Consider the following 11,822-nt stretch of genomic DNA (forward strand, 5'->3'; position numbering starts at 1 on the left):
AGAGTAACTGCCGGGCGCTTCGCTAGTTCTGCGGCAACTCGGATCTCTCAGGCTGCGCCTACCTACTCTTCATTCATGGACGCTCCGTGAACACATACAGGACGACATTTTGACTTCCTGTGCGACTAACTGCCATCTCTGAAAGTTCCTGCAGATCGCACGCTAGAGTTACTGGCAAACGAGGCCGAAACGAGGCACACCTACAGTCACACGAACGTCTATCTATCGATCTATTTTCTACTCTGTACACCCATATAGCCCATGACGAAGCTCCTTCACGATGCTTGGAAAACCTAGAAATCGTAGTCATGACCAGGAAGGGACCGCGAGTGAACCTCTTCTAAGACAGTCGGACGATAGTCTCAACGGGGAGGACTCCGATGTTCTGTTTTCGCTCGACGACGACGACCTAGCAGAAGGTTCCTCTCTCGTCAGTTCTGAAGAGCCCCAACAGCCCAAATCGTCACATAGCGTTCGTTTTCAGGAGGATGTCCAGGTTATCGGACCTCCCCTCAGGTCTACATTTCAGAGTCGCGAAGCCGGTGCGTGAGTTGCTTTTGTTTCGCTCCCACGACTGTTACTGACAGTTACAGAGTATGAGCTGGACACAGATGACCTTGACGGTGTCGCGTTGGCTCAGCTCGACGCGGCACAGTCCCGTCGTACACCACGGGAACAGACGGTCCCATTACTTGTCGGACTTCTCGACACTGCTACAGCTCGCAGGAGTGTAGACGGTGGTTTGCACGTGCAAAGCCCTGGTGCTATCGACGATGATGAGGTAGATCTTGAAGGACTCGCGGCGAAGGTTTTAGCAGGCGGCGGAATACTCGATTCCGTGGCCAACATGGCAAACTCGATTCTTGGCGCAGGTCATTACCATCTTCCCATGTTGGTCCGCTCACACTCACTCTAGACGTTGCAGGAATCATTGGTAACGGGCTCCTCACGCTGAATGAACCTCCATGCTGATTCCCAACGGTATAGGACTTCCGTATGCAGTACGGCAGGCGGGTTTTGTCACAGGACTGATACTCCTAGTTGTGCTGTGCGGCGTGACAGATTGGACAATCCGGCTTATTGTTCTCAATGCCAAGCTGAGCGGGCGGAATAATTACATCGACATCATGGACCACTGTTTTGGTGCTAGCGGACGCGCGGCGGTATCATTCTTCCAGTTTGCCTTTGCGTTTGGAGGTGCACCATCTACATTTCTGTTCAGCATGCGTATCAACTGATAAACGCATTACAGGCATGTGTGCCTTTGGCATAATCATTGGTATATCCCATCACAATTCGTTGTATCGTCGTTCCGTTGACCCACCGGTGCAGGTGATACAATTCCACACGTCATCCGCTCAGTCTTCCCCACACTGCATACCGTCCCCGTGCTCTCGCTGCTCACCAACCGCCAATTTGTTATCGCCCTTTGCACCATCACAGTGTCATACCCTCTCTCACTGTATCGAAACATTGAAAAACTCGCTCGCGCGTCCCTCCTCGCACTCATCGGCATGCTCATCATCGTTGCTTCTGTTCTCGTGGAAGGCACGCGTGTCGCGCCGGAACTTAAAGGCAGCCCAGATGCGCGGTTTACGGTGCTCGGCCATGGCATTTTTCAAGCCATAGGCGTGATCAGCTTCGCATTCGTATGTCACCATAATTCCCTGCTAATCTACGGCAGCTTGCGCACGCCGACCCTAGACCGGTTTACTCGCGTGACGCACATCTCGACGTTCGTCTCGCTCGTCGCGTGTTGCACGCTGGCGATATCCGCGTACCTGGTGTTCACGGACAAGACGCAGGGCAATATCCTGAACAACTTCGCGCCGGTATGTTCTTTGGTGCACATCATGTGTGCCGCCCTGACACTTGTGGAAAGGATGATACTGTGATTAACGTAGCTCGTTTCTGCTTCGGGCTCAACATGTTCACGACTCTTCCGCTCGAGTTGTTCGTTTGCCGAGAGGTAGTTGATCTCTCTGGGCCTTTCTGACCACTAGTAATGAATGTACTGGCTGCTGCAGGTGATCGAGCAATACTTTTTCTCGCACGAGCCTTTCAATATGCAACGCCATGTGTTCTTCACTACCGTGATTTTGTGCTCATCGATGATCAGTAAGTTCTTGTTTTGCCCTACCCTGGTGTTCTTGCTGACATGACTGGGCCTACGTCCCTTTGTAGTTGCGCTCATCACTTGTGACCTGGGGGTGATGCTCGAGATAACTGGCGGCGCTTCGGCGACAGCACTAGCCTACATCTTCCCCGCCGCTTGCTATATGCGTCTAGCAGATCCGGGATCACCGTGGTATGCGCGGACGAAACTACCTGCCCTCGTCTGTGCACTCTTTGGCACTATCGTCATGTGTATATCGCTCTTCCTTGCACTCGGGAAGACATGGACGCCCGCGGGCGAACCACGGATATGTGCCTAGTCAGGTGGGCCGGGCAGGGCCACATATACATTCCATGAGAGACACTTCTGCAATACCATTGACCACAGGGAAGGGAAGGGTGGTGCTTGTAGAAGGCGGCGTGGAAGGAGGGCACAGACACCACATACCCGGACTTTAACTTCCACCGACTCATACGTACATTTACACCGTGTAATCTCCCCGCGTCAGAATCCGGATCATCGCGAACTCACCAGGGCGCTTCTACTAGCTCCTGCAAACCAGGGACTGCGGCCGCGTCCTCTAGGCGCACGCCCATCGCGATGCTCTCAGTCGCGGAGAGTGGGGAAACGTCGAGCTTGGCCCATTTTGCCCAGGCGCGCTCAACGCGGCCGGATGGAAGCTCCGCCGGCGGACAATTTTCCGGGTCGAGCACGAGCAGCCAGATCGCGTCGTAGCCCCCCGCTGGTAAATGGAAGGCGTGAGTGGCAGTAGAGTTCGATGACGAAACGCCGCACTACCTCCAGGAACGCCTCCTCCGATGATGCCAGCCAAGCCGATACATGCATCAAGTAACTCAGTCTGCTCTGACGGCTCGATCGGTACGCCCGATAGTGTCCCCATTTCACGCATCTTTTCGCGAATCTCCTGCATGCAGAGGATTTGTCAGTCCTTCTTGAATGGAAGTTCGTGGAGTGCCCTACGAGCGATATCGTGTGCGCCTTCGAGAATTCATCGATGAACTTCTGGTCATCCTCGGTAATCATTGGGTTCGCGAGCCACTGGACACGCGTGGTCAGTCAGAAGGACACCGAAACACGAACAGCAATGCACGCACCTGCAGAGACTGCAGTGTCGACAGATATTTGACGGCCGTCGTATATGCAGCCGGATCGCTATCATGCAACTGCGTTATGCGCACAAACGTCTGCGCGAGCGACTGATTCAGCTTATCGAGCGCATCCCACAATGCGCCCGCTAAGCGAACGGCGCCTCAGCACGACATTGGGCGCAGATGGGAAGGGGCTAACCTCGTGCGCTGTCCTCCTTGCACCACTTGAGCACCTTGCCGACGAGCGACGGCGTATCGCTCCCGGCATCGACATCTGCGAGCATCATCCGCGTCTGTGGCGGTAGCCTGAACGGCTCCACGCGATAATTCCATGCCGAGTTCGCGGGGCTGATGACCTCGGCGAGCGGTTGATTTAGCGGCTGCAACACAGACGTGAGCGAAACGGGTGCGCACTCAGTGAGGGAGAGAACGCACCACATCGTCGCTCATGAGAGGCTGCAGCACGGCAGGGTCAAAGCGCGTGTATATCTGACTGCCGAAGACTGCGGCGGATACGTCGAACCCGCTGCCGACCTTGCCCTGCGCAAGACAGTGAATGTACTGCGAGAGGTTGTGCGCGAGGCGGCGTCCAGTCTGCGCGCATTCGGTGTCGCCCTCTGTGGGGGCGAAGGCGCGACGCGGGATCACGTTCAAGTGGACGAGCAGACTCGCGACGAGCGATGTGATGAGCGCAGCGGACGAACCAAGCCCGGTCTTGTGAACGTCGGAGAGGCGCACGCCGGTGCGGCTGAAGGGCGGTAGCTGTGCCAGGGACCGGAGCGTAGGGGGAAGGTTGCAGGCGGCTAGCTAGCGGACTGCATATTCGTGGATGAAATGGGTAGATAGCTGGGATGAATTTACCTGTGCTCGCTGGGAGTAAAAATCATTGTCCCCGACAATGGTGATGTCGATGCCATAGGAGAGGCTGTTTTGCAGCGCTCCCGCGCTGAGGACCTCGAGGGCTAGCGAAAGGGTTCGCTGCAGCGCGAGATGAACGAACTTGTTCCTGGATGGGCTGGTCCGCGGAGGAATGCTCGAGTGTTGTCATCAGGCATACATGAGAGTGGGCACTTACTTGAATGCAGCCTGATCTATGCGCACGCCATCAAAATCGAAGGTGACGATATAGGACCATGTTGCATCGAGAAACTGAGGGGAGCGGACGCGGATCTCAATCGGGCGGGCAGCGTGGGCTCGTGCAAGGAGCTCGGCCTCATCGATGTTTCTCACAGTCGTGTAGAATCTGGAACTGGTGGAGACGACGACACCAGAATACGCGGGGTCGAGGACAAGATAACCTCCCGCGACGAGGACCTTCCCTGGAGAGGACACGGTGGTCATAGGTGAAGATGGGGAGGACGGGGATAGATCCTCTGTCTGTAGAGGTGATTGCACCGATATAAGATGTTCAGACAGAGTTTGAGAGAAGGGGAGTGTATATATGCATGACTACAGATGCATGGAAGACGAACGACAGGATCTTATCCTCGAACGATTCACGAAAAGCAGCCACACAGCTGGACACATCTCTCGCGCCTCACTCGGAGCTCTCCCTTCCAGTCCCCGGGCGGTCTCTCCCTGCCTGACGTCTCTCCTCCACTGCAGACAGCGGCCGAAGTATCTGTCCGTGCCTATCAGCCTCCTAGCGCCCACCGCGTGCAAACCACGTCTTCTGCTGTCCACACGTCGCGTTCGTACATCCCGGACACCGCAGCGCCATCTGGATGCTCGTCGGCCCGCTCTTCCCTGTCGTGATGTCTTTCAGGTGGGCCGACGCCATGTCCGCCAGCGCACGGATGAACACAGGCGATTCATTGAGCGATTCCGCACGATGCACGTCCATGCCATGCTATGCCAAGGTCAACGATGGCATTGGCACCGGCAAGCAGTTATCGCTCACCTCCCTCGCCTCCCTGGCGTACTCCAAGTCAAGTTCGTACAAGGTTTCGATGTGATCGCTCGTGAACGCGATCGGTACCAACACAACTTGCTTCCGCCCTAGTCGTGCGAGGCCCTTCAATGCCTCACCCGTCTGCATTCCCATCCACGCCGACGGGCCCACCTGCGACTGCCACACAAGGCGGTATGGATTCGTGTGCTTCAGACGTTCCATCACCGCCGCAACCGTCGCCGACACCTCGAGCACATATGGGTCGCCACGATTGACGACTGACATCGGCAACGAGTGCGCAGAAAACAGCAGTACCGCGTCGGCACGCGTCGACTCCGGGAATTTCGCGAGTGCGCGCTCGATATTTTGTGCAACAGCCTACATATGTATTCAGCGACCACTCAAAGACCACAGCACACTTTCAACCGTACCTCAATGAACCCAGGATGCGTCCCCCAGCGGTCAATCACGCTCCATTCAACCCCATCACCGAACGCACCAGTTTTACCCTTCCTATACAGCTCGTTCAGGCTGCTTCCCGTCGTACTACAGCTGTACTGCGGGTACTGGGTGAACGCGACCGCGCGCGTCACACCATCCGCCTTGAGTTGTTGCGCCGTAGCGTCTGTCAGCGGCTTCGCGTAACGAAAGGCGACATAACTTTTGTGCGGTGCGGTGGAGGGGTGCAACTCGTCTAGAATCGCGGCCATGCGCTCGCCCTGCAGCTGCGTGTAGCGCAGGATGGGAGACCCTCCGCCGATGTCGGTATATTGTTGTTCGATTTTGGGTGTCCGCCGGCGCGCAATTAATGGTGCGATGATGGACTGGAAAGGCAAAGGAATGAGGTCATTGTCCAGGAAGAGGTTCTTGAGGAAGTCGTGTGTTTCCGAGACCTATTGGACCGGGAGATTGGCGAAAGTGGCATATAACGAGGACTGGGCAACATACGGTAGACGGTCCGCCCATGTTGAGCATGACGATCGCTGCCAGCACATCACGGTCTTGGCTACAACCCCGAAGCGCTCAACACGTACCTGTGGGGCTAGGGAGGACGTTAGGAACGCCCACACTTTGAGAAGTTATGGCTCACCTTTTCCCGGCTGGTGGAGCATTGTTTAGCGTCGCCAGAGAACGTGCTAAGGAACGCACAGCCGTGCGGGCCCTCGGGAAGTGCGCCATGTGTGGAGGTGAACGAGAGGTGCGACACCTGCACGGGCTGGAGATGTGTCTGGGAGAATTTCCACGGGCAAATGAGCATCCATGGATGACAGAACTGTTGAGAAGACCCTTACGAGGTGAAGTAAGGTGAATGCCCCGGTATAACTTTTGTAGTCGGTTTTAGTGACGGCGTGCGAATCCATAGAAACTGCGTTGTTCGGTTTGTATGCACACTATTAAGAAAATTGTATGCCGGCTTTTCGAGAAGAATAGATCACATGGTAAGGACGATCACGTGGGCACGCCTTTAGCACCTCGTGGCTGGCGCCGCGTTCTCGTTCCAAGCCCAAGATGAGATGCGGCGGCAAGTCACAGTCGTTTCTCATTTCAAACTCTCGCCCAAGGCGTCATCTCCGACCAAGAGTCCTGGCCTTGCTTGTACGAATATCCTACTGTGCTATCGATTACTTACCTTATAGCTCAAGCAACTGAGTCGTTCCAAGCATCGGTGTGCGTGTCTGAAACGGCTAGCCTCCCCAACGCTCTCCCGCATGCAATTAGCCCATCCACTCTGTCTGCACAGGAGTCTTGTCATAATTCCGCACCGCTAGCTACCTGCTTCCTTCCACCATTTCTGCCGCACCATTTCTTCAACAATTCTACTACTGACGTCTAGATTCAGATACCTTCGTATATCCCCTGTTGCCAATTCCTTCAATTGGGTTTATTGGTTATCAGACTGACCGGTACCGCGCGTCATATCAGTTCTCGTCAGCCACCGCAAGTGACACTTCTTGAAACCGCATCTATATCGTACGTGAGTCTTCGCATGTGCTATCCAGCGCTGGAGTTCGACTTGGCGTTCAGATTTGTTGCTGTTCTTGAGTCGACACATACTTTTTAGCACAATACGGCCGTCCTGATTATTCGGGCATCGTGCGGCGATGTTCCCCCTCGTTCTCATTATCAGCACACTGCTATGCCCCTCGTTCGTTGCATCTACTGCATCTCCGGTTGTGACACCCGCTGCCGTTGCAGCAAAGTACAGTCTTTCGGCCAGCACGTCCCTTCCCTTCCCAACTGCCACTCTTTCATCCTCGGATACGCAGTCCTATCTGTCATCCTCTTGGCCCCTCCAAGGCGGCATCGACCGTGGCATGTACCTCGCGTTCGTCGACGACCCATTCCCCACATCGTCCCCGTCCTCATCTGCAGGAATTCCCGAGCCGACCGGTCCAGTCCTCCAGGTCACGTATCCCGCCGGCAGCTACTCCAACAACACGGGCGGGGCCCAGTTCTACGCGGCCTGGGGGGGATCGAATGGTGCGCCCTTCAATTCGATGGTCCTCACGTACGAGGTCGCGTTCGACAGCGACTTCAACTGGGTTATGGGCGGGAAGCTCCCTGGGCTCCGAGGCGGGCCTGATGACGACGGCTGTTCGGGCGGCTCCGGGGCGAACGGCTCAAATTGCTTCACTGCACGCTTGATGTGGCGCACAGATGGACAAGGCGAAGGTATTTGGTAACTCCAAGCTGTGCGCGCCCGATGGAGCTGACGGCTTGCCCTTTAGTCTACTCGTATTTCCTTCCCACCAGCGAGTTGTGCGCCAGTCCGGACTTCATTTGCAACAATGATGGATATGGGACGAGCATCGACCGGGGTTCTTTCAGTTTTGTCGCCGGAGCGTACGCACTTTCAAGTCACATCCATTGTGTTTGTTTGGATGGCATTTGAACTAGTGTTTCGTCGTAGGTGGAACCGTGTGACCCTCTATGTGGGCCTGAACAGCCTCTTGAACAGTTCTGATGGACAAGTCGCACTTTAGTAAGAGTATCTCTTCATTTCCTGTTTTCATCCCTCATGCTTTCCACTAGTTACAATAACACGCTCGCACTCACCGAGACGGACCTGCAGTATCGCAACAGCTCCGGTATAAACATCGGCGGCCTCTTCTTCTCGTACGTAAACTGAAAGTCTCATCATGCGTTCGCTCACTTTCTCCATTTGCTGTCCAAATCAGGACCTTCTTCGGAGGTACATCTCGCGTTCTCATGTGTTCTGGGCGTTCACTGACACCTTCACACAGGGAGCACCACTGCGTGGGCCACGCCGCAGACCGTGCACACGTACTTCCGCGACTTCCAGATGTGGGGCAGCACGGCTGCCGCGTCGCCAGTTTCGTCTTCACCTCCAGCTTCCACGTCGACAGGTTCCAAGCCTAGTGGGGCCTCTTCTGTCCAGGTTGCATGGATCTCACTTGCGGGCGTTCTCTTTGTGGACGTATTTTTTGCTGGAGGTTTGTTTTGGTAGTGATCTGTGTGATGCTTCGATCTATGTGGCGCTTTTCTGGATCATGCTTTGTGGATTAACGCCTGCTTTCGTTTATTACTACTGTATATTTCCTTGCAATTGTCGAACACCACAGTAAATGACCATTGCCGTGCGCTCCTCGCGTCGTTCGCATAGGGAATAATCTACTAATCATATCATTATCCTATGGCTTACATGCATGTGGTATAGACAGGTATCCCTCCGGGGACCAAAACAGTGGATAGAGAATCTCACTGGCGCGAAATGGTGGTCTCGCTCTGCCGAAGACATACTGCACTAATTATTGAGAGTGAGTGGCCTGAATAAGATGTGGAAGCAAAATGCGTTCATACCAATCTGAAAGGTCCTCCCAATCGCAGAAGGGTCCTTCACGATACTTAGGTACTAAAACCACTTTTCGCAAAGGCGTGTGGATATCAACGACTGCTATGAACTTCTGCCATCAACACCGACAAATGTGAGGTAACTTGCCTCAACGCAAAGACAGGAAGTCCTCAGGCTGACAATGACAGTATTTCCGGTTGCGCGCGGGTAAAATATAAATAGTGAAAAGGGTGTGTATAGTGGTCGTATGTCGATCCAACCGATCCCGGTGGAAACGGGATTCATCGGAGAGTACTTGGATCCTGAGGCGAGTATAGGTCTTCTCTGACCATGAACAAATCTCTGGTGGATGTGGGAATGGTCTTGCCGATGTCCATAACCGCACCGTAATAGATGCTGTACCTACTTGGGATCCTGCATGTGTCGCTGATCCTTGCCTCAGAAGGTCGGTTGAACTGTACCGTTCGATCCAGCGTACGGCGGTAAAACTACATATGAGTTACTGTACATGGGTACGGGAATCGATAGCTGTCTTAGCCACTACAATACATCAATGACAAGGAGAACAAGAATGCAGCCAAGAGCTGTGAAGTCCGTGAGGTGGTCATCTACAAACGGAACAGGAATTCCTAAGGACATCGGCGAGCACAAAACTTCCCTATCAAGTCCAACGACTTCGCTTGTCTTTCTTCCCGTCACGCTGGGGCACCTCGACCGGGCGCTGGCAGATCGGACATCGGCCAGATACGTCTGTGAGCCATGGGTCCACACATGTTTTCTATCAAGGCACCAAAATTAGCGGGGACCAGTCGTGACAGAAGCGTCCAATAAGGTACTCACGTGAAAGACATGACCACATGCCAACAGACGCAATGGTTGCGCGCCTTCTCCGGCATCGCCAAGCATCAGCGCGTCCCGCTCCTCTTCGGAGACTTCCTCGACCTGTACTTCTTCCGCCGGTGCATTCGTCGTGTCTGGCTCCCCGCCCGTTTCAGCTTCGTTCTCAGGCGTTGCTGTAGCTGGCACAGCATCTTTGTCCCCAACGCGCTTGGGCTCCTCAAAGTCCAAGAGACAGATCGCACACGCCGCACGATTTCCCTCCAGCCTCACGAATGGGTACTCGCCCGGCTCCCAACGGTCTTCCCAGGCTCCTGTGGGCTGATTTACCTTATGCGATAGACCCTTGGAAGAGCTTCCTCCGGAATCTCCCTTTGAAGACTTCCGCAGGAAAGCAAAGCGGCGTTTGCGCGACCTCCGGGCAGGAGGCTTAGGAGGATATGAGTGGGTTGGCGGTGGTACCGTCGGGGTGCTGAATCCATCAGTAGAGCTATCGGGCGGCGGCGGTATGTACAGCACCAGCGGTATCTCGTCCACAATTGACTTTGGCAGCTTCCCGATTTCGGGTTTGATGTTTTGAAGTGGATGCCGACCCAAACACAAGAGTACGATGTTCCAAAACAGCTACAGAGGATTACCTGAGTACGCAAGGTAAAGAAAGGAAACCGACAAACGCACATAGATAACGGGGCCAACGAAGAAGACCAGTAAGCCAAGAAGGAAGATTTCGAGGATCGTCAGGTACAAGATGCATAGGATCCCAAACGTCAACCACCAGAGATGAGGAGATGACAATCGGCAGGTCTTGACGGACGTGTACTCGAGGATATGTGCCGTCAGAAACCAAGCCAGAGAAATGAAAGAGGTAAGGAACGACAGTCTGCTTTGTGTTTTAGTTTGCATGCAGCGCAGGGAGAAAGGACAACACGAACCGAGCATACAAATGTGGGTACTTCGAATTGATGGAAGAATCTGCGTTAGTCTCAGCCTGGCCACCGGCGCCGGACAACCTAGAACCTCGAGCAGGAGCAGGCCTGCCTGAAGTCCCACTGCGAGCTGAGGTTGGCTGGGTAGCTTCTGAGCGCCCAGCTTCGGCGTCCTCGGCGTGCCTCCGCTCTTGACTGAAGGGAACCCGGATAAGTATTATTCAACGATAGTGCCACAGTACCCACTTTATCCTCGTAGCGCGCTCTCTAAACCAACCCCAGACAGACAAGACACAGCCCAGAGCCACTCTGACGAGCCACAGAGAGTTCCAAACACCCAGTGGCCTTGCACAAGCTTCCCATTCAGACAAACCAGGACTTGTAGGGCTCTCATGATGCGCTGAGAACGCTAGCAGCGTAATGATTACTGCAAACTAAGAGACATCAGAGGAGGGTATGGACGTGGTTCGTGGCTGTTCGTTAGCTCACCTGTGCTAACCCGAATGAGAGATTCCAAACGAGAGAAATCAGGTCCCTCCTGGCGCGTGCATTATTACCCGTGTATCCCAGGAACTGTAATAGTCTGATCGACAAGGAATGCGGTTCATTGTCTGAGGGAGCATTGACAGTTGCTGTGCGCGCGTCAAGGTGGATGTCGGGATTACGGTCTGTCGCCATGAGAGCGGGCACGGTCCTAGTTTGTGATGTAAGATGGGCAGACTCAGGTGAGGCGATAGTGGAAGATGGGGTGGTTGAGCGGTCCATGAGCAGACGCATGCTGGCCGGCGTCTGGCTCTCTGAGCGGCGAGGGGAAGTGGACATACGATGTCGACCGGGACGAGGGCCGTTGTCGACGTCTGGCAGATCGCCGGTGGACTGTGTGCGCCTCAGAGGATATTCGTCTGAGCTGGTCAGAGTAGTCGCCATGGATGTGGTTGAAGCACAGAGATGAGATAGCGACCTGTCATCAGGATGGCGCTGTGCAACAAGTTACAGCTTCTACTAAGCGCCTGATCCACACAAGCTCTCAGGCACCGCCGTCGGTTCCGCACCCCGCTCTCTACTTCAGTTTCGCGTTCAAGGATACATAACAAATACACGCATAATACAAGCCACACATCGAATACAC

General features: G+C 54.6%; 5 protein-coding genes across 5 annotated transcripts; 2 read left to right on the plus strand and 3 right to left on the minus strand.

Moving 5' to 3' along the window:
* Positions 1-280: 280 nt before the first annotated feature.
* On the plus strand, positions 281-2,435 carry SCP_0308110 (Vacuolar amino acid transporter 2; the record flags this gene model as incomplete). The annotated part of the gene is made up of 9 exons (XM_027756198.1): positions 281-542; positions 594-872; positions 926-934; positions 988-1,197; positions 1,253-1,279; positions 1,333-1,832; positions 1,883-1,969; positions 2,028-2,118; positions 2,185-2,435. The coding sequence occupies 9 exons, from the start codon at positions 281-283 to the stop codon at positions 2,433-2,435; spliced, it is 1,716 nt and encodes a 571-aa protein (XP_027611999.1).
* Positions 2,436-2,643: 208 nt separating this feature from the next.
* Positions 2,644-4,566, minus strand: SCP_0308120 (Probable phosphomevalonate; the record flags this gene model as incomplete). The annotated part of the gene is made up of 8 exons (XM_027756199.1): positions 2,644-2,858; positions 2,915-3,041; positions 3,098-3,175; positions 3,232-3,371; positions 3,425-3,605; positions 3,661-4,032; positions 4,087-4,240; positions 4,301-4,566. The coding sequence occupies 8 exons, from the start codon at positions 4,564-4,566 to the stop codon at positions 2,644-2,646; spliced, it is 1,533 nt and encodes a 510-aa protein (XP_027612000.1).
* A 301-nt stretch (positions 4,567-4,867) lies between these two features.
* SCP_0308130 (Ferrochelatase, mitochondrial) lies at positions 4,868-6,477 on the minus strand (the record flags this gene model as incomplete). The annotated part of the gene is made up of 8 exons (XM_027756200.1): positions 4,868-5,074; positions 5,126-5,494; positions 5,548-6,009; positions 6,065-6,099; positions 6,151-6,158; positions 6,207-6,216; positions 6,266-6,344; positions 6,409-6,477. 8 exons carry the CDS (start codon positions 6,475-6,477, stop codon positions 4,868-4,870), a joined length of 1,239 nt encoding a protein of 412 aa, XP_027612001.1.
* Positions 6,478-7,218: 741 nt separating this feature from the next.
* SCP_0308140 (polysaccharide lyase family 14 protein) lies at positions 7,219-8,585 on the plus strand (the record flags this gene model as incomplete). The annotated part of the gene is made up of 6 exons (XM_027756201.1): positions 7,219-7,789; positions 7,846-7,960; positions 8,028-8,099; positions 8,150-8,233; positions 8,296-8,309; positions 8,362-8,585. The coding sequence occupies 6 exons, from the start codon at positions 7,219-7,221 to the stop codon at positions 8,583-8,585; spliced, it is 1,080 nt and encodes a 359-aa protein (XP_027612002.1).
* Positions 8,586-9,591: 1,006 nt separating this feature from the next.
* On the minus strand, positions 9,592-11,620 carry SCP_0308150 (hypothetical protein; the record flags this gene model as incomplete). Its single annotated transcript, XM_027756202.1, has 6 exons — positions 9,592-9,708; positions 9,771-10,391; positions 10,446-10,647; positions 10,700-10,888; positions 10,940-11,127; positions 11,183-11,620. 6 exons carry the CDS (start codon positions 11,618-11,620, stop codon positions 9,592-9,594), a joined length of 1,755 nt encoding a protein of 584 aa, XP_027612003.1.
* Positions 11,621-11,822: the final 202 nt, after the last annotated feature.

The sequence above is a fragment of the Sparassis crispa genome, assembly GCF_003851025.1.
Source record: "Sparassis crispa DNA, contig_000002F, whole genome shotgun sequence".
NCBI lineage: Eukaryota > Fungi > Basidiomycota > Agaricomycetes > Polyporales > Sparassidaceae > Sparassis > Sparassis crispa.